Consider the following 26,828-nt stretch of genomic DNA (forward strand, 5'->3'; position numbering starts at 1 on the left):
GCCAATTTCTAAATAGTTGCACTGTGACATCCACTGTCAGTGGGCATGTTTGAGGAATTAGAAGCATCATGCCTTATCTCTGTCATCACGCCCTCTCTGGAAGAATGGCACATATGCATGAATAACATGCTTTCTCATAAAGATTCCTCCTTATCTTGATTTTCACAGAAATATTGTTCTGGGAAGCACAGGTCTGCCCATAGTGATTAATTTGTTGAGGGATGTTCTTGGGTAGTCCAGCAACCATTTTCTCAGCATATTTTTATTGATAGGTATGTATGATAGGAAAGATGGTATGTAAATACATAAAGGCCTTTGATATATGGGATTAATACTAGGCACTTACAACGGATTGGGGAGACCGAGCACACTCACATTACAAGTGCAACCTGCACTGTGAAAACCTGCACTCACACAGCAGAGGCTCAGAAAGTGGGGAGTTCTCAGAGGGCAGGGTAGTCAGAGAAAGAGGGTGTCCCCGAGGAGGTAAAGATTTAGAATTCCCATCACACCAGTGAGGTTCAAAGGAGTTACTGTCCTTGCCTGGCACAGTGACACACACACACACACACACACACACACACACACACACGGTGTTTGTCTAACTGAATTGAAAAGACACGTGAACTCCATCCAGAAAGATTAATAAGATGGAGGTTGATTGGATGAGAAACAATTTCCATTGGATGGACCTGGGGTGAGGACTGTCAGTATAGCACAGAGTTAGTTGTACAGTACTTCCCTGTTTGCAAAGCACTGCTCATGTGGGGTGGGGGCAACGTCTCCCCAACTGGAGGCACTGGAGGTGGGAGCATGCCTTATTCATTGTGTGGAGTCTTCACAAGGACCCCACAGTAAATAGCACCTCCCCACCCCCTAACCCCCGCCTGGCTTTTGCACACCTTGAGAAATAAAACAAGAGGAAAGGGAATCAAACCATTCACTTCCCCCCCCCCCCCCCCGCCCCGATGAGATTTTAGCTATTGTATGAAACCGAATGGTCCTGCTAAGTGCGTCCAGAATTCTGCATAGGACTGGGCAGGCCTCCGCTGTGGGCTGGAAGAGTGTAGCCCTGGAGAAGTGGCCCAGGAAAGCTGTTCCCTGCAGGCAGCTCTCTTCCTGCAGAGTGAGGGGCAGGCTGGGCTCTTCAGGCCCAGTGTTTTCCTTCCAGAATTTACCCCTCGGGGTGTTTAGGGGAACCCTCCTCATCAGCCATAGAATGGGGCTGATGTGTTTTACCCCCTAGAATTAAGCTCTGAGGTGGCATGGATCATAAAACTTCAGAAAACCAGAGGATGTGATCTCAGAGATTAGCTACTGACCAGCCCTCATTTTACTTATGCAGAAATGGAGGTCCAGGGTGATCTGAAACTTTCATATGTAATTTGTGTGGCAGATACTATTAATATTATTAAAAAACAAGACAACAGGCCTCAAGTGAAGTTACTTATGCTAAATCCAACATTGCCAAACTGAGATTTAACCTAATTGCAGTTTGACTCTGCCATAGATGGAATCTTAAACCGGCCAGGAGTCCTCTGATCAGCACTAATTAGGTAACCTACTTGATAAACCCATCATCCCCTACAGGGAAAGTAACCTTGCAATAACTAACCCGCTTTTTGCCTAGTATAACGCCTTGTTCCCACTCCCTTCCGCTTATAAAAAGTCTTTCATTTTGTAAGAGTCCTCTGAGCTGCTTTCTGTCTGCTAGACTGGATGCTGCTTGATTCGTGAATCATTAAATAAAGCCAATACAATCTTTAAAATGGACTCAATTGAATTTTTCTAAACAATATTTTTCTGAACAAATCCCAAGGGCAAGAAAAAGACAACTCTTGCCTCTCGCCCCTTCACAATGCTGCAGGAAATGGGATTCCCAGGCCCATCCTAAAAGGCTCAGTCCACTGGAATCGCAGGCCCAGGGCTGCCTAAGGGTCTGCCCGGAGTCTTGGCATCGGACTGTAATTGTGGAATCAGGAAACAGGGTCCTTGGCTAACTCAGCTGTATCCACATAATTAAAAGGAGAAGTGAAATGTCAGGAGGAAATACGCATTTAATAAATTTTAAAGGGCTCTGTTCATTTTGGAATCTTCACTTTTTTTCTTCTGCCTTTGTTCTTGCCACTGTAAATTAGTCCAAAAAACGATTTTAGAATAGAAAAGGAGCTAGGAGCCAGAGAAGCAGTCTTTACATTTAACCTTCCTGTGGCACTATTTAAGATTTTAATTTTGAAGCATGGCAAGGAGGCAGAAATGATTTAGGGCCCCATATAAACAGAATCACTTTAAAATGAAGATATAACCCTCCACCCCTGTGAGATCTCTCCCTAAAACAACTTAAAAAGCAAAGACCTTTCCCCATGCTGATTAGAACAGACAGCATTTCTAATTCCTCATGAATGGAAATATGAGCTAAAGTATTCCAAAGCAAGGATTTACTTGGATTCACTGCTAAATCCACCACATCAAGCCCCTGGGAGCGGGGAAAAAAGCGCTGAAATTAACCTACCTGGTATATGGGAAATATCAGTTAAATGCTTTTGCAACTTCATCACCATCTACTCGGGGAAAACACTTGTTATTCAAGCCTCCTATTGCCTGAAAGTCTGCAGCTTCTGAACCAAGAAAGGAAGAAACCAACAGGTTTATTTACAAGTTCCTTCCCTCCAGTTTTAAGACTGAGAAATAAACCTGCTGGTTACCGCTCAGAGGCCAACACCTAGTGAGTTAACCCGGCTCTGCGGGGGTCGGCTCTGTCGGCCTTCTGCGCCCCCCGGCGGGTCTCTTTGGTGGTGCAGCCCCGGCCACTCGCTGCAGCAAAGCGGTCCCGGCAGACAACACCGCAGGCTGTCCTCGCGCACCAATCTTGGCGGCGCTCCTCACTCGCCTCTGTCCCCATCAGCGAACATCAGGCTGCGGGAGAGGGGATTCCAGCGGAGGCTCCAGAGTGCAAGAACTCAGTCTAGTGTCAGACGGCGCCAACGCAGCCACCCCAACCTGGGCTGGGAGCGCACGCATCTTTGGAGCCTTCCGCGGTGGTGGAACTCCGGGAGCCAACTTCAGGCCAGTCTGTGGACTCGGTGCAGGTAGCTGGATCCTCCTGCCCCTCCGTGGATGGGATGGCTGGGACTGATGGGCCATTTCGGATCCAAGTGAAAGTGGTGAAGTGCCTCGCTCTCCGGGTTCCTGTAGACGCGCGGGGTGCCCGAGATTGTAAAGTGACAGAGCCCATGACTCTCGGGACCAAGACGCGCGTTGGAATGCCCGAGGGTGTTGGGTTAGGGAAGCGCCCCTCGGGAGGTGACTGGGCCTGGAGGACCCCCGCTGGAGGGATTTTGGGAACAGCGGTTGGGCGTCCTGGAGGCAGATACTGAGGCAGGAATTCGGGGGTGGGGGGATGGTTAAACGTCTTAGAAACAGGAGGTTGCAGGATGGTCCTGAGCTGTGGTTTTCCAGGCAAGAGCTGGCCGGTATCTCCGGGGGAAGTAACTGGAGAAACATTTACTAGGAAAGGTTTGGGGGTCTCGCGGGAGGTGGCAGTGCTGAGAGTCCTAAGGGCGGGTAGCTAGTTTGGGGATCCCTGGGGAAGGTGGCTGGTTTAGTAGGCGTCTTAGTCCTGGGGCAAAGTGGCTGATTAGGACTCTCCCTTCTCTGTCGAAGCGACTGAATCCCTGAAGGAACTGGCGGTCCGATAGATTCGCGGTCATTTCCAGCGGCTCAGAAGAGGTACCTCAAACGGGGATTTCTGGGGTGGTGGCTGAGCAATCCCGGGGCTGGCAGTTGTACCCCGAGTCTCAGAGGATTTGGGGTCCTGGGAAGGGGACACCTGCGCTGTGCATCGGGAGAGAACCGTGGTGGTCTTTTCAAGGCACTGGGGGTTTGTTTCAGGGTCCCACCCAGCAGATCTGCCCTCGGAGTCTCCGGAGAGAAATCTGAGCCGCCCCCAGGTACGCCAGGAGGCCCCCGTTGGGCCCTACCCCGTCGGGCCCGCCCCATCGCGTCACATCACGTCTTAAAAAGCACCAAAAGGCCAGGATCGCGCAGCGGTGGCCACGGTCATGGAGGGCACCTTTGAGGCCAACTGGAGCGCTGAGGTGGTCAATGGGAGTGCGGCGCCGCCAGGGGCAGAGGGCAACCGCACGCATGGGCCGCAGCGCAACGAGGCCCTGGCGCGCGTGGAGGTGGCCGTGCTGTGCCTCATCCTCTTCCTGGCACTGAGCGGCAACGCGTGCGTCCTGCTGGCGCTGCGCACCACGCGCCACAAGCACTCGCGCCTCTTCTTCTTCATGAAGCACCTGAGCATCGCCGACTTGGTGGTGGCGGTGTTCCAGGTGCTGCCACAGCTGCTGTGGGACATCACCTTCCGCTTCTACGGCCCTGACCTGTTGTGCCGCCTGGTCAAGTACTTACAGGTTGTGGGCATGTTCGCCTCCACCTACCTGCTGCTGCTCATGTCGCTGGACCGCTGCCTGGCCATCTGCCAGCCGCTGCGCACCCTGCGCCGCCGCACGGACCGCCTGGCCGTGCTCATCACGTGGCTGGGCTGCCTGGTGGCCAGCGCACCGCAGGTGCACATATTCTCCATACGCGAGGTGGCCGACGGCGTCTTCGACTGCTGGGCGGGCTTCATCCAGCCCTGGGGGCCCAAAGCCTACGTCACGTGGATTACCCTCGCCGTCTACATCGTGCCGGTCATCGTGCTTACCGCCTGCTACAGCCTCATCTGCTTCAAGATCTGGCAGAACTTTCGGAACAAGACGGCGGCGGAGGGGGCGGCCAAGGGGCTGGAGTGCGCGAAGGCGGGCAGTAGGGAGGGAGCGGCCCTGGCTCGAGTCAGCAGCGTCAAGCTCATCTCCAGGGCCAAGATCCGCACGGTCAAGATGACCTTCATCATCGTGCTGGCCTTCATCGTGTGCTGGACACCATTCTTCTTCGTGCAGATGTGGAGCGTCTGGGACGCCAATGCGCCCAAGGAAGGTAGCGCGGGGTGGGAGACGGGGAGGAGCTAGCACGCTGGCTCGGCACATTCAGGAGTCTGGGGGCTTCTTGGGGGTGGGTGGGAATCCTGCAGAGCTGGGTTTGGTTTATGCATGGCTCCATCATCCACTGGCCAAGTGATTTTGGGCATAACTTCCCTGAGCCTCAACTTCCTCTTTTGTAAAATGACAATACCAGCTCTCACTAGGCAGTAGGGGAAGGAAAAGAGAAAAATGCACATAAAGTCCTTAGCACGGTCCTTGGGCTGCACATGGTAATGGTTCCTCATTACGGACCTGGAAACAGAGGTTCAAGTGACTGTGTTTAAGAATTGTTGGGGAGTGGTGGAGGTCACTCTTGAACCCGGGCCCAACTTCAAGATCCCTCCACTTTAAGTTCACTTTGTGTTGAACTTCCATTCTAAGTTCAAGTCAGCCAGAACCCACAAGTTCTGGTTTGGATAAGGGCAGTGGGAGATGGGCGATTCAATTGGGCTAACCAAGTGCTGATAGGGTGCTGGGTGGGGCATCCTGGGGAGGTGGCCATGAGTCTCTGAGCCCTGGCTTGGTGGAAGTGGTAGAGAGGTGAATAACACTGGGTGCTGTAGGCAAGCCTAGGGGCTAGGGAATGTGCTTCTGCTGGGGCTGTGGGGGAAGGGAAGGGAACAAGGACCCACATTTTCAAATTTGAAGGGAGATTTGGGTGATTTCTATAGGTGGGGAACTTGCCCTCCAGTTGGAGGACTGTGGAGGTCAGTGCTGAGGGTGGCCAGGGGTTTTTGTCCAAGTTTGGCTGGTGTCTGGGTATAATGATTTCCTCCCTAATGATTTTTTAATGTTTTTGTCCAAGTTTGGCTGATGTCAGGCGACCCTGCTAGCGGTTCTCAACCTGTCGTGACCCACAGGTTGAGAACCGCTGCTGTAGAGCCTAAGACCATCGGAAAACACAGATATTTACATTACGATTCATTAACAGTAGCAAAATTACAGTTATGAAGTAGCAACGAAAATAATTTTATGGTTGGGGGTCACCACAACATGAGGAACTGTATTAAAGGGTCGCGGCATTAGAAAGGTTGAGAACCACTGCGCTAGGGGCTGTCTCTGGGTGGCTGGGAGCTCCAGGCAGTTGCTGTCTCATTGCCCACAATTTGCCAAGAGCAGGAGGGGTAATCAGTGGTGGTGAATAACTCACACCTTTTTGTTTGAGGGTTAGCACATAAAACTGCACTGGGATGCCAGGGACTCCAGTGTTTGTCAGGAGATACCAAGGGGTTTGCTTTTATCCTATCTGCCTTTGAGACAGCACAAATGTCCCATTTCCTGATATAATCATTACTGCTTCCAAGAGTCTCAAACACAACCATCCGGCGCAAACTGAAATCTCCCTTCACTCAACTGGATAACTTTGCTTTGCTCTCTCCCCCAAACCACAGACTCCTGGCTTTCCCAGCCCTCCCCGGTAGTCTAGCATTATTCCTGGGTCAATTGTCTTCAATATTTATTGAGCACCTTCGTTATGCCAATCTAGCTGTGAGGGGTAAGGTTGCTGAGAGGACTCAGCAAAGCCAGCCTGGCTTCATCACCCAGTCCCTGGTCACACCTTAGAGAGGGGCTTCAGGGATCCAGAGAGGGGAAGGCACTTCTTCCAGGTCACACAGCAAGTCAGAGGCAGAGCAGCCACTAGAGCTGGGGTTTCCTGTCCACCTCCCTTTTCTTCCTGTGCTAGGGTTCTTATTCGGGAGTTAGGTTGGGCAGAAGCCAGCAGTGAGGTGTTGTAAGTAAGATGAGGCACCAGGCCATTCATTCCTGGGCAGGCTCCTGGAGAGACCATACCCAGGTCTTGAGGAAGTGAGGCTGACGCTCCCTTAGGGTGGATATTGGGGAGACCTGGGATCTAATGCTCCCTCCAACCCTTACCAGCTGTGGGACTTTCGGTGAGGGATCCCCACTTCCCCTTGACCCTCAGTGTCTTACTTTTTAGGCGAGGACATTTCAGCATTCATTTTGTTCATTCGGCAAATACTCTGACTCCTCTCTCTTTGTAGCCTCCTCACCTCTCCCATTTATTTTCCTCCCTAATGATTTTTTCCCCTCCTCCCTCTCTCCTATATCACGTCCTGTTGTCCGTCCCCCTCACCTGCTCTCCTCTTTCTCATTTTTCTCCCCAAAGATTGAGAGTATGTGGCCAGCAAATGTCATAATCACTCAGTGAAGTGTATATTTTTTCTACACTTTAAAAGTACCCCAAGTTGCCCTGACCAGTGTGTTCAGTGGTTAGAATGTTAGCCCTCTCACTGAAGTGTTGCGGGTTCAATTCCTAGTCAAGGGCATGTACCTGGGTTGCAAGTTTGAACCTGGCCCCATGTGGGAGGCAACCTGTCCATGTGTCTGTCTCTGTCTCTGTCTCTCTCTCTTCTTCTTCTCCTCCTCCTCCTCCCTGTCTCCCTCTCTCCTTCCCTTCCACTCTTTCTAAAAAAATAAAAAAAAAGAGAGAGAAAATATCCTGGGTTAGTATTAATATAATAACAACAAAAAGTACACCAAGCAATTTATTTGTCTGTCTTAAAAACAAGACATAGGAAAAGAGAAGAGAAAGTGCCCCTGGGTAAAGTGAGGGCAGAGCCCTTCTGGTCCCCAGAGGATATCCTGGGGTGAGGCCTTCATAGAGATGGGCTCATGCTCAGGCTCCAGGAGCAGGGAAAGACGTGGACTCTCAGAATCGGAACCTCAGGTCTTTCTTCCCTTTGCTCCTTTGCTTTTTCCTAGTTCAGGGTGGGTCTCACATGAAAAGCCCAGGTCCCCTGTCCTCCGGGGCATTCTCTCCTGGGTGCTGGAGAAGAGTACAAATGCAGACCCCAGGGGATTCGTGGCTACATGTCGCCAGCACCTCCTCCCAACCTCCAGCGTGTTGCCAGGAGCAGGTACCAGCCCACGTGGGAGAGGCCCACCGAGCACAGAGGACTCAGGCTCTGGCCACCAGCCTGGCCAAGGCATGCAGGGTTCCTAGTGGACGTGGGCTCAGCCAGAATACACATCCTGTGCCCACTTGACATTAATCTAGATAATTGCAAATAGCCGGCTGGGCCATCAGAATGATGGTATTTACAGTTACCTTGGAGATATGACTCAGTCTAGAAACTATCGTCAAGCATTAAGGAAAGAATCAAAGAGAAAAAAAAAAAAAGAATCAAAGAGAGACCGCTCTCAAGTTACTCAGGAGATGTTGATCAGCAAAATGGAATCAGTGCACAGCCCCCACTTTAGTGTCCAAGAGGAAGGTGATTTATAAGAGATGCAAAATACCTAGATCAGGGCTCCTTGCTCTGCTTATTGCCTGGGAGTGGAGAAGGGAGCTCAGGGAGCTGGTGGACAGTGGGACATTCTTCAGGGAAACCCCTGGACAGACAGGCTCAGACTGGGGCAGAAGCGGCCAGACGTGGGATCTCTTCCTGCCAGTAGCTTCATCTGGAAAACAGAAGCAGCTCCAGAGCAGAGTGGCTGGGGAAGTCATGCTGGCCTTGGCAGCTGGTCCCGTGGCCTCTTGGAGGATATAGGTCCCTGCCTCCAGCAGGGCTCACTCTCAGGTGTTCTCTCCAAACCCAGGTGCCCCTTTTACAGTGCTCTCCCTTGACTGCCCTGTCCCCCAACCCCTACACCTTCATTCAAACCAAGGGCTGCCTTTATGGGCTTAGAGCTCACCTTATTCCAAAAATAATTTGAGGTGGGGCACTAAGATTCATGTATTGCAGCAAGACAAAGTAGACATAACGAAACTTAGAGGAAGAGGACAAAAGAGTAAGACAATTATAATCACAGTAATAATAAAGATAAAGTCTGTGTGGAGGTGAGCTGCACACAGGGCTTCCTTTTCCTAAGAGCCGATCTAAGAGGAAAACTCAGTTTCAATATTTCCACTGATTGGAAGAAAAAACAATGAGTGGTAAGAGCGATAGCGGGTTGCCCTGTCCAATAGCCTCCAGGTATTGGACAGGTCACATGGTGGTAATTTAATGAGCTCCCCCCCTTTAAAGCAGCCACATGCCCGCGTGCTGACTAGGTGAGCCTGGGGACTGCAGAAGTTAGGGCTGAGACCAGACACCCATCCTGTATCCTTCAGAATCAAATTCCACAGCCAAAGACTTGGCACCAACCTTCCCCCTTGAACTTGCTGAAGTTTTTTTGCTGCTGGTCCCAAGAACTTCAGCCCTGGGGTAGTTCTGAGGGAAGAGATAGAAAGGGTGTGTCCATTTTTCCAGGGGTTGGTGGATGCGGATTGGGTGTGGTGAGCTGATTTTTAATCTCTGTCCCTAGTTCTCCCCTTCCAATGTGTCCCTTGTGAAATGCCCACACCAGTGGGCATAGGTGAGAGAGAAGGGGGGCAGGTTGGCAGATAGGGTGGGATATGCTGCCTGAACACAACCAGCAGTGGCTCCTGTCTAGTCACCATTCTCAGAAGCCGGGAAGCTAGAGGAGAAGCTTTTGAATTAAAGGAAAATCTCACTCACAGTTTGTAGATGAGCCATATTCATCTTTCAGAATAGTCCCTTTTTCCCTCGAACTTGCTGATTTCCACAGGAGCAAGAAATGCCCAGAGAACAGAGCAGGGCCTGGGCTCCCTGGTGCAGGGAAAGGGCAACACGGCTGGCCTGTGTTTGGAGGCTGCTGGCTGTTTCCTCCTGTGTGTCCTTGAGCAAGTGGTTTCATCTCTGATCCTCCGCTTCCTCCTGTGCATAACAAAGGTAGCCAACTCGTGGAGTTATGAAGATGACATGCTGTGACTGGTGGCACGTGGGGGCCACAAGATCAGGGTCACTCTTCTCCCCGCCCCCATTCTACATGTCAAAGGTCTTGTTTGCATTCTTGGGGCTGACTGAGATTTGGGCAGTTATTCCTGCTGGAGGGGATGGACATTTTTCTCTTGAGAGCCTAGGTGGAGGGGGAAGCGGTGCAGGCAGAGCCTGCTGGACAATAGGCTCTGTGTCCAGGCAGGTTGGTATGTGGAGGAGAGACTAGTTAAGACTGGAGAGGTGAACTGTGAGCCTTGTCACAACAGGGATACTGCCTGTCCTGTTCACTGGTGTGTGCCTGGTGCCTAGCACAGGCTGGGCACCCATTGGGATCTCAAGCAATGCTTGTTGAACAGATACGTGGGATATGGAGGAGGGAGGTGCAGGAGAAAGGACAGGGATGCGTGTGTAGAGTAGGACTTAGAGAAATAAGGACTTTCTAAGCAGCCCTTCAACAGCAGAACTGGCTGCCTGGTGAAGAAGTAAATGCCCCATCACCGGGGGCAGCCAAACATCTGTCAGGAGTGTTGTACCAGAAGGAAGGTTGAAATGCACTAGAGGCCGGGTTTTAAGTGTTTTCCCATCAGATAATAGCTTCCCAGCCCCTCCCTGTTTGTGTGGAACCAAGGCCCCTCCAGTGTGGCCTGCCACCTTGTAAGGACTCTGTGCCCAAGGTGTGGGTGGGCTGGGCAACTTGGAGCGGGGCCTGCTCCTCAGGGGACCACTGATAGGGAGAGCGGTGGGAAAGGTTGGGCTGGAGGAGACTGGACAGGGAGGTCTTAGCTTGGCCCTTCTTGCAATAAATTGCAATTAGAGGGACAGTTGAGGACCATACTCTTGTCTGATTAAGCAATTGCGAGTTCTTTTACATTCTTGGCTAGTGCTAATGTTTTCCCTTTGAGTTTCTGGCCGAAGGTGACTTTACTTTTCTTTCTTTTTTTTTAAAGATTTGATTAATAGCAAAAAATAAAAATCTGTTGGTTGAGGCTTTGCTACATGTTTTTTCCCATTCGATGGGTGTCTGAGTGGGTTGGGGAGAGGGGGCAGGGGTTGTGGGAGGGTCTGTGGGAGGAGATCAGCTCTCTGGAGGGACTCGGGGAGGCCTGGGGTGAGGGCTGGTCTGTCAGCTGCCTCAGGGGCTGGCCCGCCTGATGACCCCACCACGTTACGCTAGCAGTTGGAGGCAAAGGCAAGCCCGTAAGGCTCACTTCTGGGGGTTGGGTGGAGGCTTAACTGTGCTCTGCTGGACCCTGTATGTCAGTCTCCACCAGCCCCAGTCCCTGGACCCCGAGACAGCACTGGGAAGTGATGGGAGTCCCTGTGGGGCATGCCTCTGGGCATTCCCATCTGAGCAATGGAGATGGTACTCCCCATGGGACACGGTGCCCTGTCTGGGCATCAGTTTCAGTGAGGTGAGGAGTTGGATTAGCTGATATCAATACCACCCCTTGTTAAGTGCCAGACCCTGTGTCTGGCCCCATCTTTTCTCCTCACCCAAACATAGCCAGGGAAAGGGGCATTATCCCCATTTCACAGATGAGGACACTGAGGCTCAGGGAGCACATTGAGTAAGTGATGGAGCTGGGATTGAACCCAGTCACCTCATGTCAGACACTGCTAGATTGCACCGGGCCTGTCCCAGGCCAGCATTTTCAGGGTGTTCTATTTGCCTGAGAGTCAGGATCTGCTGGCACTTGTTTAAAAAGCTGATTCCTGGCTCTGTCCCAGGCGCACCATACCAGAGCCCTGCACCCACTCTGTGGCCCGGATACCCCTGGGCTCCTTCCGGCAGCACCCAGCCTCATGGCCGTATTGGCACTGCCCTCTCAGCACTCAGGGCTCGACGCCTGTCGCTTGACTTTCCCTGCTGTCCACTGATCCCTACACCTCAACACACACCTCCCACTTCCCTTTTCCTTTTCATTACCACCTTCTTGGTTGAGAGCGGAGGTTTTCAACTTTGGCTATTGACATTTGGGGCCAGGTAATCTTTGTTTTAGTGTGGCGTTGGGAGGGGCTGCTGTCCCATGCCCTGTAGTGCGTTTAGCAGCATCCCTGGCCCTACCCACTAGATGCTACTGCACCCCTCCTCTCCCCCCCGCCGCCCCGTGTGACCACCAAAACCATCTCCAGACATTGCCCATGTCCCCGAAGGGGCAGAGTCGTCTGGCTGAGAAGCAGTGGTTTAGAGCTACTTGCAGGCCTGGCCTGAACTGACATCCCGCAGATGAGTGCGCCTTGTCACCTTGCCTGGGCTCTGGCCCGTTGGCCTCGTGTCCCCTTCCAGGCCTGCCGACTTGCCACTTCCCACAGGTCCTTTTGCTTGGCGCTCACGCTGACGGTGTTCTCACCAAGGAGGGCCCACCCCCGTCTCTTCTGTGGAGACCCATCTTTCAGAGCCCAGTTCCAGTGTGGGCTGCTTTGTGCACACCTCCAGGGGGTGCCACTGACCTCAGGGTCTGTGAGAAGGGTGCTCTCAGGAGCTGTGCAGGGACAACCCCAACACGGCACCTGGCAGCCTCTTCCAGGGCCCCTTACATGAAACTCTCTGTCTCCCCAGCTGGGGGTCTCCCTCCTCCTCTGAACGCCAGTGTGTTCATTCTACCACCAGTTATTCAGTGTCCCCCGAGGGTTCTGTCCACACGGCCTGCCTGCGTCTGCTAGCCCTCGGTGAGGAGAGCTTGCAGGGAGCCCCCCTCAGGCCTTCACCTGCCCTCCCAAGGCCAACAGCTGCTGTATTCATAATCGTGTGACAGGCCAAGGTTGGCCACAGAATTCTGGGTATACCATGGACCTCTGGGAGGGACACCCCCAGTGTCTGCCAGGCTGGCATTGGGGTCTTATGTCCCGTGGGGTAGTCAGATGGAGTGGCAGCAGTGACCCCCAAACCTGCCTAGACCTCAGTTTTCTGGGGTTGAGAATAGAGTTTAGGTTGGGAAGGGGGTGGAATGTGCCAGTGGCATAGTGCCTAGCATATAGTAAGTGCTCAATAAATGTTTGCTTTTATTTTATTTATTTTTAATCCTCACCTGAGGATATTTTTCCATTGATTTTTAGAGAGAGTGAAAGACAGAGGGAAACATTGATGTGAGAGAAGCACATCAATTGGTTGCCTCCTGCAGGAGCCATGACCAGGGCCTGGACCGGGAAGGAGCCTGCAACCCTGGTACAAGCCCTTGACCAGAATCAAACCTGGGACCCTTCGGTCTAAGCCAAACCGGCTAGGGCAATAAATGTTAGCTTTTAAAAAAGAAAGTTCAAAATGGGCCAGGGTCCTGAGGTAAGTCAGTGCAGCGAGGGGGCGGGAATTGTTTTGAGCTCAAGAGCAGCGTTGTAGCCAAGGGGCTGCAGTCTCAGTAGAGGAATGGTGGCCAGCCCAGGGATGCTGGGAGTGAGAGTGTCACGAGGTAAAGCGAAATGGAGGAGACAGCAGGAGGTGCGGTGGGGAGGTTCTAGCTCTGGGTTTTGGAAACAAGGGGACCCTGGTGTGACAGGTGGGCAGGAATGGGGCATAACCAGGTGGTCTTCGGTGTCCCAGCCCCTGATTCCTGTGATCCTCACTCCTGGCCACTGCGGGGTTAAGAATAGAGTGCTCCCCGGAAGCTGGAGTTTTCTACCCATTTGCCAGATGCTCCCGTACCACGGTCTCTGCCCTCCAGGGCCCATGCCTCACACTGCTCATCCAGTTTCTCTTTCTCTCCACCTGACCATGATATCGGGTGTGAACTTAATTTTTCTAGAGGGAATTGCATTTGAGTCCAGTCATCTTGATAGGAGCCATCTCCTGTCATCAAGCTGGGAAATTGTCCTTTTGCCTTTCAATGTGCTAGTGGAGGTGGCTGATTTATCAGGACTTCTGTCTGCTAATTTCATGCTTCAGTTCAAGTCTTTGCTCGCCAGTGACAGAGCCACAAATGAAAGCCACAGGTTATAAACATAAATAACAATGGTATGAAGGGATGATACTATGAGAAGTATTTATCGAGTATTGTGAGTGCCCTAAGAGGGATTCATTGATTTTCTTTCTGGGAGAAAAATCAGTAGGACTTCAGAGAGGAAGCAACATTTGGAAAGGGTTTTGAAGGATGAGTAGGAGCTGGCTATATAAAGAAGCCATGTTGAGATCATTGGACAGTTACTTTATTTTCCTCCTAATAGAGGAATACTTCCCAAACTTCAGTGTGCACACAAATCATGTGGGGGATCTTGTTAAAATGCAAATTCTGATTCAGGGGGACTGGGTGTGGTTTGCATTTTTAACAAGCATCCAGGTGGTGTCTTTGCACTGCCCATGAGCTGGCCCGTTGAGTAGTAAGTCTTTCATATCTTTTCTCTTTTACCAAAACGTTCAGTTTGCCTTTACACATATGGCCCAATGGGCTGCAGGGCCCTGTTGTCCCCTTGGGGTAGAAAAGGGCTGGTCGTTTGCCCAAAGGCCCCTGCCCTTCTGTTTTCAGAATGTGGCTGTTCCTCAGGTTCTGTCCAGAGAGCACATGTCCCCTCGATTTGAGCAGTGACACAATAGAAGCCCACATAACACTCTGTAGCCCACAAATTTGGCTGTTAATCCTGACCCTATGATACATAGGATGATCACACACTTGTGATTTTTAGAACAATTCCAATTTTTAGAACAATTCCAATGTTGTCAAATTGTGGTCTTTTCAAAGAAGGCACTCTGTAATACATACTGCTTTTCAGTCTTTATATACGTGTACAGTAAAAACAAGAAAAAGGTCTTCCTTAGACCACAACTGTGAAGTTATACACAGCTCCCATAGGAATAAAGGACTTAGACCCTAATTCCTGATTTCATGGGGGGCTGGTGGGGGTGGGCGTGGGGATACTGACACGGGGCAGTGGGGAGGCCTTGAACCTAGTTGATGGTTTCTGGAGTATAAAAGTTGATGAGCTTGATTTGATTCAGATGAAAGGAGAGATGTCAGCTAAGCCATGTCTTTAAATTGTATGTGAACCGCCTCAGGGACAGCACAGCCCAGAGAGGCCTCGGGCAGCTGCGTGTCAGCTGTTCTGGGCTAATTTGGGCCTTCAGTGACAGGAGTGCTGGGAAATTTGAGTGGAGGGAGTGCTGGGATATCCAAACAGGGGACTTCTCCTGGCTTGAGTAAAGCCGGGCCTGGTAGGCGGATCTCAGGCAGACAGTCCTGGAGTGGCCCTCAGCCGCCCACCTCTCCATGAATCACAGTGCCAAGTGGAAATACAGAGTGATTTCTGTCTCCTGGGGTACAGTTACCCAGCATGAGTTGTCTGCTTTTGGTACATGGCCGTTTCTGCTTACCTTCCCTGCTTGGAGCTCCTCCTTAAAAATCACCTGTGGTCCCCAGCCTTGGGCCCACCAGCTCCTCCCCCAAATGCTGCCACTCCCATTGTAATAGAGTGCCTGTCTTGTACTTCTCTCTTTCCACTGGTGTTTGTAAATCCCTTGAGGGCAGGTCCCCAGACCTGACTCAGTGGCTGACATCCAGAGTAGCATGAAAGGATACATGGATGTCTCATAATCTCCCTCTCCCTCCCCCTCCCCCTTCCCTCTGTCTTCTCCCCCCTTCCCCTTTCTTCTCCTCCCTCTTCCTTTCCTCCCAGCTTGAGGTCCAGCAGGTGTGAGGGCCAATCCCTGGACCAGTGCCTCCCACTTGCCCTCCCTTCTAGGCAGGAACCAGAGAGCAGTATGAAGGCACTCAGGGCTGGTCCTGGGGAAAGGTGTTATTTTTATGGGGGGTCCATTGGAGAGTTGCTGCCACCTTCCCTTTTGGGTTTCTGGCAGAGTAAGATTTTTCCAAAACAGATTATCTAAAGTTCTTTTGGTGTCATATAACCCAGTCCAGGGCTCTGAGTTTTGATTATTATTATTATTTTTAATCCTTGAAATCATGGCAAAAAGAGCAAAGGACACTTTCTTTAATCAGCCTGGGATCAGGAGTCCCCAGACCTTGGGCTTTAAAAAAACTATTCAGTTAATCATATCTCATAACCATCCTACCTAATAAAAGAGTAATATGCAAATTGACCGCACCTTCGCTGCGCCCAAGCCACACCCACCAGCCAATCAGGACGAGTATGCAAATTAACCCAACCAAGATGCGGTTAATTTGCATATCAAGACAGCGTAGAAAGAAGCCAAGCGCTGCAGAAGGGAGCGAAGCTGCGGAGAAGCAAGCAGGCGGGGTGGGGAAAAGGGAGGAAAGCAGGCTGGGCTGGGGAGAGTGCAGCAGGAAGCCCTATTACAGGAATTTTCCTGCAATGGGCTAGTAGTTAATAATAATAATGCTAAGTACTGAACAAACACTGCCATTCACAAAGCCCTTTCATATTTTTTTTCCTTCAGTTTTCCTTCAAGTGTCCTCTGTCCTGTGTCCCATACCAGGCTGCCTCAGATGCCAAGACACAGCCCAGCCCGTTGCTTCACATGCATCGGCACTAACTCTGGTATTGATAAGAAAAGTAACATTTATTGAGCACGTTCACATCATTGTAGTAGTAATGACAATTGCTAAGCTTTATTAAGTGTTTACTGGAGTTGAGTGCCAGGAGTCATGGTGAGCACTTGGAATCCTGTCTAATTAAAGTTGGCAAGGATTCTGTAAAGAAGCTATTTTTATTATTCCTGTTTCACAGATGGGGAAACTGAGGTTATGGGAGGTTAGGTAGTTTGTCCAAGAGCACACAGTTGCAAAGTGGCAGAATGAGATTTGTGCCAGGCCTTGGTAACTTGAAAGCAAAGATTGGTACTCCTGTTAATGTGGGGAACAGTGGGCTGAGCTTGCCCTGGGGGTCTGCTCCTCCCCTTTCTGAGCCCTTTTCTATGCTTTTTAACATCGGCCCCTCTTTAGACATCAAGGATTGGCTAACTTTTTCTGTAAAAGGCCAAGTAGGCTGGGGTGAGGGAGGCGGGTATAGGTCTCTGTAACAACCCTATGGAAGGGCAATGTTGTAGCCTAAACAAGATGCAGTAAGCGCAGAGAGCAGTTGCGGTGCAGTCACTCGTCTGCTGGAACCTTCAGTGGCTGCCCATTGCCTGTAGATTCAAGTTCAGACTCAGCCTGGATTCAAAGTCCTCCTCAGCCCAGCTCTTTCCAGTCTCTTCTCCCATGAAACTGCCCTTCTCCAGCTCTGGCAGTGTCTGAATGCTCTCTCTGGAGCATTCTCACCTGTGTGTCTGTTATTCCTGCTGCTTTTCCCCTTTGAAATGTCCACCATAGTCCTTGTTTTTTATTTCCAAGTAGCTCTCCTTCCTGTTGATGGCTTGAAATTCCACCACAGGGAGGACTCTCAGGTCTTGGGTGATTAGGATATGTGTCAACTAAAAGAAGTCCAAATGTGTCCTTAGCATTGGCAGCTTGATGTGAGCAGGATCAGCTTAGAGAGGGTCATCCGTGGCCAGGCAAGTTATTCGTGTCTGTGGCCACCAGGTGGGGGGCAGAGGTGCTGGCCATGGCCCCATGCCTCCCACCCAGGCTGGCCAGCTGCTCAGAATTTATCAGCTGTTTACTTTTGTGTTGTTGTTTATGTAAGTTTTTAAAAAAATAGGATAAATAAATTACAAAGATCCACACATAAGAGTGAGGCAAGTAGCTTAAATGAAGGCAAGTAGCTTAAATCAACTAAGATTATACTGTTAACTACACAGCTAGGTAAAACACGGTGCCTTTCTGTCTAAGCCTGAACTTCATTCTATCCCATTTTATAGCCTCAGATGCCTACATTTCCCCCCTGGTGTTGGATAGATTATTTTCGATGCCTTTTAAAAATTTGACTTTTATGTGTTGATTTTGCCTCTTTCATTTTATATCTTTAATTATGATGTATTCTTAGTCTTGGTGATATTTCACCAGAATTTCTAAACTTAAATTCATCTTCTTGCCCATTCAAATCAGAGCAAATATATTTTTCATTCTCTTTTCTAGAAAGTGAAAAATTCAGTATTATTGGCTTTCCCCCTCTTCATTCTCTCTTTTAAATTATTTTAGTCTAAGGGTTTGATTTTCCTCTTTTGTTCTCTAAACGTTCTCTTTTGCAAGATTTTTTTTTTTTTTTTTGGTCTACCTTAGCTTGTTTTGGTTCCAGGTGCACCAAGTAATCAGACCAGTGCTCCTCAAACTTGGGTGTGCGTCAGACTCCCCTGGAGGGCTGTTTACAACCAACCACTCAACCATGCCCCCAGGAGTCTGATTCCCTGGGTTTAGGGTAGGGCCTGGAAACCGGCTTTTCTAACAAGTTCCCGGTGATCTGGGGGACCCCACTTTGAGAACCACTGAATTTGTTTCACAAACAACCGCCCTCCTCCCTTTGGTGCTAGGACTCGTTGCAGACCAATAGCTCTATTCTGCATTGATGGTGGTGTTGGCATAAGAAGTGCCCAGACCTGTAGAGACTTTTTGTGAGTTCTTTTGAGTCAAACTCACTATAGTTGCTTGGAAGCAAAATCGCAACAGGTTGAGAAAGTGCTTCAGAAAATGGCAGTTTATTTCATACATTAGCATCAAAGGAGGAGCCGTAACGGGGTTGATGGTAGATTAAGGGGGTGAGAGAGAGTAAAGTAGGGAAATCTCTGGGATTGCATGAAAAGCAAAATGGAGAGACATATACTTATTTTACATTGGTGGGTACAGGATAGTTACATTTACAACACACAGAGATGGTATTCAGGGAGCAAGATGACAATGAGGGGTTCCATGGTCTCCCAGCGGGGGTGTGCCCTGAGGGGGTCTGCGAAAGAACATTACTCCTATTTCAAAGGCATGTTATCTTAGTTACAAAAAGACAGTACACAGGCTCACTTGAGGTAAAGATTAACCTTTGTCAAGGAAGCTACAGGCCTAGGATGTGACTACCCGCCATTACCCGCTTTTAGTTAGGAATTTTTATGATCAGACCATCTTCTGTGGTTCCTTTCCGTCTCTTGAGTCTGTAAGGCCCGCCATGCAGGCCTCCCCTGAGCTTGTCAGGTTTAGTATGTGGCCCTTTTTTAGTATGGTGGCATCTAGATCTCAAAACTCCAGCATTCCCATGAAAAATCCCTTCCTGGATTTAGCTTTTGAGTCCTGGAGTTATTTTTTTGAAAACTTTTCCCAGAAGAGACGGAAGACCAGAGGATTTTCTCAGCCTTTGCAGTTGCTTCGCTCATGAGGATGTGGTTGTGAACAGAATCATTGAGAATACGATTCCTTGGGTTTTTGGAGGTGCTGCCTGTCCTCTGTTGATGGGACATGTCTGAAGTTTGTCTGATTTAAGTCCATTGAAAGAAACCCAGATTTTTCTCCCCTCCTACTACATAGAAGTATTTAGGGTTAGGACTTCTCTTTCTCTTTGGAGGTTAAATTTGTGACAGTTTTGATAAGTAATGTCATGAAGTTGATTGCTGATCACTAATTCTGCCTGAAACTCAATAAGTCCTCAGGATAATGGCTCGTACACAGTGCCTCATTTAATTTTAGTGTCCCTTTTTTTTTATTGTAGTAAAAGTTTGTTGTCATGTCAAAGCAGTGCTCTTAGGGGCATCTTCACAGAGAGCATCCACTTCCTGGCCACCATGCCCTTGCCTGTGCCATTCCTTCCTGGAGCATTCATGAGCATCCTTCAGGTGTCCGCTCCAATGCTGGTTTCTGTGGGGCCCGCTGTGATTCGCTCCTAGAAAGTTACATCCCTCCTCAGTGTGCCCACCTCATGGTGCCACTCATTTTATTTTTGTGTTCCCAGTGCCTAGCCTGGTGCTGGCACATGGCTGTGGTGGCAGCCAGCAATGTATTGGGCACTTAACTATGTTCTGGGCACTCATTAATCCTTACAGCATTCCTGTGGGGTTTGTGTACACTTGTCCCCACTTAGAGATTAGGAAACAGAAGTTTGGGGCGAGTTGAAATCATTTGTCCCTGATGGGGCTAGAATACAAACAAGGTCTGGCAGCTTCCAGACTCTGCGCTCTGGGACTCTGAGCTGTAGGCACTCACACCTACTGGGTGAGTGGTGAACCAACAGGTGGCCGTGAGGAGGGCAGCGCCTGCTGGTGGAAGCATGCAGTGGGGAAGTGTTTGATGAGAGAATGACCTGAAGCCTTCCAGGGCTGGCTGAGCCTGGGAGGGCTTGGGGGGCAGTGTGAGTGCATAACAAGAGCAAGGATGTGGAAGGAAGGCAGACTTTGTCTCTTTATTTTATTTTATTTTTGTTAATCCTTACCCAAGGATATTTTTTCCACTGATTTTTTTTGAGAGAGTGGAAGGGATGGGGAGAGACATAGAGAGAGAAATATGGATTGGTTGCCTCTCGCATGCGCCTGGGACAGGGCCGGGGAGCCTGCAACCGAGATATATGCCCTTGACTAGAATTGAATTTGAGACCCTTCAGTCCTCGGGCTGATGCTCTAACCACTGAGCTAGACTGGCTAGGGCCAGAGGATATTTTTTCCATTGATTTTTAGAGAGTGGAAGGGAGGGAGGAAGAGAGGGGAAGAAAAAGAGAGAGAAACATTGATGTAAGAGAGACATATCAGGATTGAACCTGCAACCTAGGTACGTGCCCTTGACCAGGATTCGAACCTGTGACCCTTTGGTGAATGGGCTAACATTCTAACCGCTGAGCACACCAGCCAGGGCCAGACTTTGTCTCTTTAGTTCTCTGTCTGTGGCCCAGCTCCTGGTGCCAGAAAAAAGCTACTCTCAGGAAACAGTGGTTAGCATTCCAGTCCTGATGCCCTGTTCTCTTTCTCCCTGCACCCCCACCTCCTGCAGCCTCGGCTTTCATCATCGCCATGCTCCTGGCCAGCCTCAACAGCTGCTGCAACCCCTGGATCTACATGCTCTTCACGGGCCACCTCTTCCACGAGCTCGTGCAGCGCGTCCTCTGTTGCTCCTCCAGCTACCGGAGGGGCTCTCGGCCTGGGGAGACCAGCGTGAGCAAAAAGAGCAACTCCTCCACCTTTGTCCTGAGCCGGCACAGCTCCAGCCAGAGGAGCTCCTCGCAGCTCTCCTCCCTGTGACCAGCCTGGCTGACTGCCTCTTTCCCTCAGGTTGTGTGACAGGACAGTCCGCCCCTTGGTGGCCGTGGCCGTATGTGTATAGGTACCGTTCAGTTTGTACACCTCCACACCTCGGGGCAGCTTGTGTGGGGTGGGATCCTGACACGGGAGGGGACGTGGTCTGCATGGGGGAAGGTGATAGGGTGACTCAGTCACCAGACTGTCCTTGGATCTCCCCTGGGTTCCCACAGGTACTTCTGCTACCCCGACCCCACTGCTGCCTGGCTGCTGGGTGGGTTGTTTATGTTTCCCGGACCTGTACTTTCACTCCAGTATCTCTTTTCTCCTTTATTCTGTGATCTTGTGAAAAGTAGTAAGTGTAGGATTGGTGTCTAATTATATGTGGAAGCCTAGTGTCCTGAACTTGGAGTAAGGAGTGGGAGCAGGACCCCAAATGGGGTGGTGGTGCTCATAGCCTCCTGACCCCAGAGGGTGTTTGCCTTTGCGTGGCTGACCCAGCATCCTCTTGTCAGAGGATGGCCCTGGGAACAGCAGATTCCCCGAGGAGGCAGTTTGGCACAAGCAGCCGATTAAAACTTGGATTTAAAATCTTTAACAAGCTAATATTTAAGTAGCAAGTGAGAAAGAAAGAAGTAAAAGGCATCCAAATTGGAAAATAAGTAAATCTCTTTGTAGATAACACGATATTTTGTACATAGAAAATTCTAAGGAATTTGTACCCATACACACACCCATGAAAACTAATTAATGAGTTCAGCAAAATTTCAGAGTACAAGGTCATTATATAAAAATCAATTGTATTTCTTCTCTCTCTCTCTCTCTCTCTCTCTCTCTCTCTCTCTCTCTCTGCTGGGTACAGTTTATTGATGGTACATGACAAGGTAGGGAGATCCCTAAGCCCCTCCCCTTCTTCAGGGGGCCTGGGATGGAAACTGTGGAGGTCAGGAGATTGTCAGTGTGTTGGGGGATCGATTTGGGGCAAGGACTCCCCAGCAGCTGAGGGCCTGTCTTCCTCTCACTGAGGGTGATGGTCCAGGGGGCTCTGACTCCTTGGAGGCCATGTGGCCCACCACCTGTTGCTATTGCCAAATTCATTGTTATAGCAGGAAACAAGCTTGATGAAGTGATCATTGAGGGCAATGCCAGCCCAGCATCGAAGATGGAGGAGTGGGTGTCACTGTTAAAGTCACAGGAGACAACTTGGTCCTCAGTGTAGCCCAGGCTGTCCTTGAGGCACCCTCTGATGCCTGCTTCACTACCTGCTTGATGTCATCGTATTTCTTTAGACTAGCAATGAACAATATGCCACTAAAATTAAGAAATAATTAAATTTATAATAGTATCAGAAAGAATACAAAATAGAAATAAATTCAATGAAAGAAATATAGGACTTATACCCTGGAAACTACAGAATATCATTGAAAGAAATTAAAGAAGACTTAAATAAATTGAGAGACATCCTTTGTCCTGGGTCTTAACAATACTATCCAAATTGGTCTACAGATTTAATCTTATTCCTCTCAAAATCCTAGCTGGCTTCTTTGCATAAATTGATAAGCTGATCCTAAAATTCATATGAAAATGCTAGGAATCCCAAATAACCAAACCTTGAAAAAGAAGAGCAAAATTGGATCCACACTTCCTGCTTTCAAAATGTACTAGAAAGCTATAGTAATCAGAACAGCTGGTCCTGGCATAATGACAGACATATTGACCAATGGAGTAGTATAGAGAATACAGATATAAATACTTACATTTACGGCCAGTTGATTTTTGGCAAGTGTGACAAGAGAATTTAATAGGAATGATAGTCTTTTCAAAAAACGGTGCTGGGACAACTGGCTATCCACATACAAGTGAATGAAGTTGGACCCCTACCTCTCACTCAATATAAAAATTAACTCAAAATGCATCAAAGACCTAAACGTAAGAGCTAAATCTACAAAACTCCTAGAAGAAACATAGGCATCAGTCTTCGTGACCTTGGATCAGGCAATGGTTTTTTAGATATGACACCCAAAGCACAAGGAAAGGAAAATTAGATAAACTGGACCTCATAAAAATGGGCACAAATTGTTTATGCTTCAAAGGACACTATCAAAAAAGTGAAAGACAGCTTGCTCATGGAATGAAAGAAAAGAAATATTTGCAAATAATATACTTGTATCCAGAATACATCAAGAACTCTTACAAACTTAATAATAAAAAGACAAATAAGCCAATATTAAATATGGGCAAAACATGTATTTGAATTAACAAGTGAATAGACATTTTTATATCTTCTCCAAAGAAAATAATATAACTGGCCAGTAAGTGCATGAAAGGATGCTCAGTATTATTATTCATTAGGGAAATGCAAATCAAAAACACAGCGAAATACCACCTCATACCCACTAAGATGGCTGTAATCAAAGAGATGGGCAATAACAGGTGTTGGCAAGGATGTAAAGAAATTGGAATGCTTGTACATTGCTTGTGGTAAGAATGTAAAATAGTGCATCCACTTTGGAAAATAATTTGGCAATTGCTCAAAAAGTTAAAACACCAGAAATGCCACTCCTAGGTATTTACTTAAGAGAAATTAAAGCATACACACAAAAACTGGTACATAAATGTTTGTGGCACCATAATTTATAATAGCCAAAAATGGAAATAATCCAAATATCTATCAACTGATGAATGGATAAATAAAATTTATATCTCTATAATGACATGTTATTCAGAATAAAAAGAAATGAAGTACTGATACATACTATAACATGGATAAACCTTGAAAACATTATACTAAATGATAGAAGTCATTGCAAAAAGCCACATACTATATAATTCCATTTATGTGAAATATCCAGAAGAGGCAAATCTATAGAGACAGATTATGGAAGAGTGGTGGCCAGGAGCCGAATGCTGGGGTGAATGGGGAGTGACTGCTAATAGATACAAGGTTCCTTTTTTGGGGTGATGAAAATGTTCTGGGATTAGTAGTGATGGTGCACAATTTTGAGAATATTCTAAAAACCACTGAATCAAACACTTAAAAAAATAAAAAATAAACAAAAATTTTTACCAGCTCAACTTAGCTTGAAGGATGAATTCCTTGGAATCTCTTACGTCCCAGCACTTTTGTTTCTCTATGTGACTCACCATTTCGGGGAATCCCATGGTTTCCATACTTAGTTTTTCTGCGAGAGTTGGTGTTTCCAGTTTGGCCAGAGGACCAGCAGTGATGAGACGCCCACCCTACTCTAGCAGGGCACTGGGAGGCCTTGTGGCTGCAGGTGTTATATTTTATTTAAAAAGACAACTCACAAGGGTCTCACTTGGTAAACATGTTCTCAAATGTCCTCTCATCCTTGAGGTAGAACATAACGGTATCCAAAAAAATACCTACAAGTTGTTAAATACGTTATAGATCAGAGGTTTCTGACTGAGACTGGCCAGCTCAATGGCACTCTGGGGCACTGTAAATTTTTGAAATTTCCACACCTGTTTTTGGACTCACTGTGGTACAGTAAGAGCATTTCCAAAAGGCTACTCTCTGCATACAAATTTTCCTCTTCCCCCTTCACACTGCAGTCTACACACACATGCACAGGGAGGAGAGAGGCAGGCCCTGACATGCCAGTGTTCAAGTCTCAGCATTTAGCCCAGGTCTGCAGTAAGAACTGGAGACTGAAGACTGAGCATCACCTTTGGACACAGAGGCATTGCACAGTGTTGATGTGGCTGCTCTGAGAGTGTCAACTTGCTCTGTGGGAAGCAAACAGGATGCTGGTGAGAGTCTCGGTGCCCATGGACAGGACCCCAGGGGCATTGGTTGCACATGCAGCAAGGGTGGGGTCTGTTGGCATTTGAGCCTCTCTGCTCACCAGCCAGAGATGCCCCCATCTCCTCTGTTCCCAGGGAAGTTGTCATCCCAGCAGCCTACAAAGCCACTGGGGATCAAGGAGACTGACTCAGTATATTATTCTGACTGGGGCACAGCCTTCCCGTGAACCCTGGAGTTGCAAGGTTCTTGGGCACCAGAACCAACTGGGACACTTTCCTAGTTCTGTGCAAGCTCTGGATGGTACCTTGGGTCTCATATGGCGCAGGCGTCTGTGTTTTGTAACAAATCAGTGACATTTGATTTCAGCAGCACCCCTGGCCATACACGTCCCCTTCCCAGGCTCATCTTGGAGAATATTTTCACTGTTTCTTAGCCTTTCCCCAACAAAAGCCTGGAGGAAAGAGCATGGGGTCCAGAATGCTACCTGGAGCTCAGTCGTTTCCTTCCTCCAGTTTATAAGCCCAGTGTGTGGCTGGAAGTGCCAGGAGATTGGAGCACACAGATTTTCTTCTGGAACGTGTCATTGTTCTGATGGTCAAACGTGGAATGTGAATACTTGAAGACTCTGAGCCTTATTTCTTTCGGCCCTGAAAAAAAAAATCTGTCACACAGTTTGGTGTCCTCTCGGGATGGGTCTATGGATTGAGACTGCAGGAAGCTGCCTTTTTAAATGAAGATCCTGGTTTCAAAGTGCTTAACCTTTTTGAATTTAATTGCAATGAAATATCACTTACTGCAAAATGTGAATTCCTTGATTTTGTTCTGCCGTGGTGGCTCTCGTGTACTGTGCCAAGTGGTGAGTGGTGTGGTCAGCAATGAGATGTCTGCTTCATTCGCTGCTTTACGAAAGGTGCATCTAATAAACTTGTTTTTTTCATACATTGTTTTGTCCTCTTTCTCACTCCCAAGAACAATGACCATATCTGGTGCTCACACACTTGAATTCCCTTGCGGAGCTGCATGCTTACCTGCCTGATTATTACAGAGGTGCATCTGGGCTGTGGCGGGCGGGTGGGTCCTGGTCCCCTTGTCCTTGGGCACAGGTCCTCTCATGAATCAGAATTCTCAGAAAACATTCTACATCCCAGAAGCAAACATCTTGTATGATGTAACCACCTCCACTGTGTGCCACAGTCTAATAGGATTCTAGATTGTCACCTTGAAGGGACCCTAACAAGTGTTTCCTCAAGTGGAATATAGGGGCCACCTGTGAAATCACAAATGGGTCTGTGTTCATTCTTGTCACCACTACTGAGGCACACGCTGGAGCTGGGCCCCAAACCTTCATTTTAACCAAGAGTCCCTCATTCCCTGGGTGCAGATTATAAGAGGGAGTGGATCTCCACCTCCCTCCTGTGGCCCATTCACATCACCCCCCACTCCCCGGGGTGCAGTTCCATGTCCTGCTTCTCAAGGGATTCCTGGAAGGAACAGAACTGAGACATATGTGCATCTAAGGGGGTGTCCTTTCTCCAGTTCCATGAACCTCACAGGTAATTGAGCACCTGCCATACTCTGCCCCAGCAAAAGAGAGCGAACTTGAAAAATTGGAGTCCTAGTCAAATCAGGTTTCAGCAAATGCCAAGATGGTGACAAATCTCCACGTAACCCAAGATTCCAACTGTGAAACTATGGCCTAATGATTTCAAGAGGTGTTGGAAGGGCAGGCCCCTGGAGGAGGATGCTTCAGTATTTTTCAGCAGGAGGAGCCTGGCTCGCCATGTCCACGTGAGAATGTGCAGAGCCCTCGTAGAGCAAAGAGGCGTGGGCTGGGGCAGAGCGGATGCTGGCTACTGTGCACCTTTCGGCAAGTCTGCTGACCTCTTTGGGCTGTAACTTTCTCATTTGGAAAAAACTAAGGGATTGATTATGAAGTGTTTAAGAGCAAAATACACTGATATCTGCAGCTTATTTAAAAATGCACAGAGAAAGATGAGATTGGTGGACAGATAGAGATGTGACAAAACAGGAGCAGTTAAATGTTCATTGTGGAGCCTAGGTGGTGGATGTATAGTTCACAAACCCTTTCAAGTTTTCCTCTGTGTTTGAAAATTTCAAAAGATACTAGAAAAAACAAAAATGGGTAAAATTTTAGAGCAGAAATGGGCATTAGAGATCATTTTGTAGATGACAAAATTGAGGCCAGAGAAGGCAACTAGGAGGAGAGGCAGGACTAGAAGGAGGCTGCCTATGCCCTGCCTCCCAGTTCATGTGTGGTCCACCCACCACGCTGCCCCGCTGGC

At 48.8% G+C, this 26,828-nt stretch overlaps 1 protein-coding gene across 2 annotated transcripts; it reads left to right on the forward strand.

Annotated features, from left to right (window-relative positions):
* Positions 1-2,828: 2,828 nt before the first annotated feature.
* OXTR (oxytocin receptor) lies at positions 2,829-25,434 on the forward strand. Of its 2 annotated transcripts, XM_079794830.1 has the most exons (4): positions 2,829-3,089; positions 3,664-3,729; positions 3,892-4,980; positions 20,512-25,434. In XM_079794830.1, the coding sequence occupies exons 3-4, from the start codon at positions 4,062-4,064 to the stop codon at positions 20,757-20,759; spliced, it is 1,167 nt and encodes a 388-aa protein (XP_079650956.1). In that variant the 5' UTR covers positions 2,829-3,089; positions 3,664-3,729; positions 3,892-4,061; the 3' UTR covers positions 20,760-25,434. The 2 variants fall into 2 exon arrangements, with proteins under 2 accessions (XP_079650956.1, XP_079650957.1); XM_079794831.1 differs by lacking the exon at positions 3,664-3,729.
* Positions 25,435-26,828: the final 1,394 nt, after the last annotated feature.

This window comes from Cnephaeus nilssonii, assembly GCF_951640355.1.
Source record: "Cnephaeus nilssonii genome assembly, chromosome: 17".
Lineage (NCBI taxonomy): Eukaryota > Metazoa > Chordata > Mammalia > Chiroptera > Vespertilionidae > Cnephaeus > Cnephaeus nilssonii.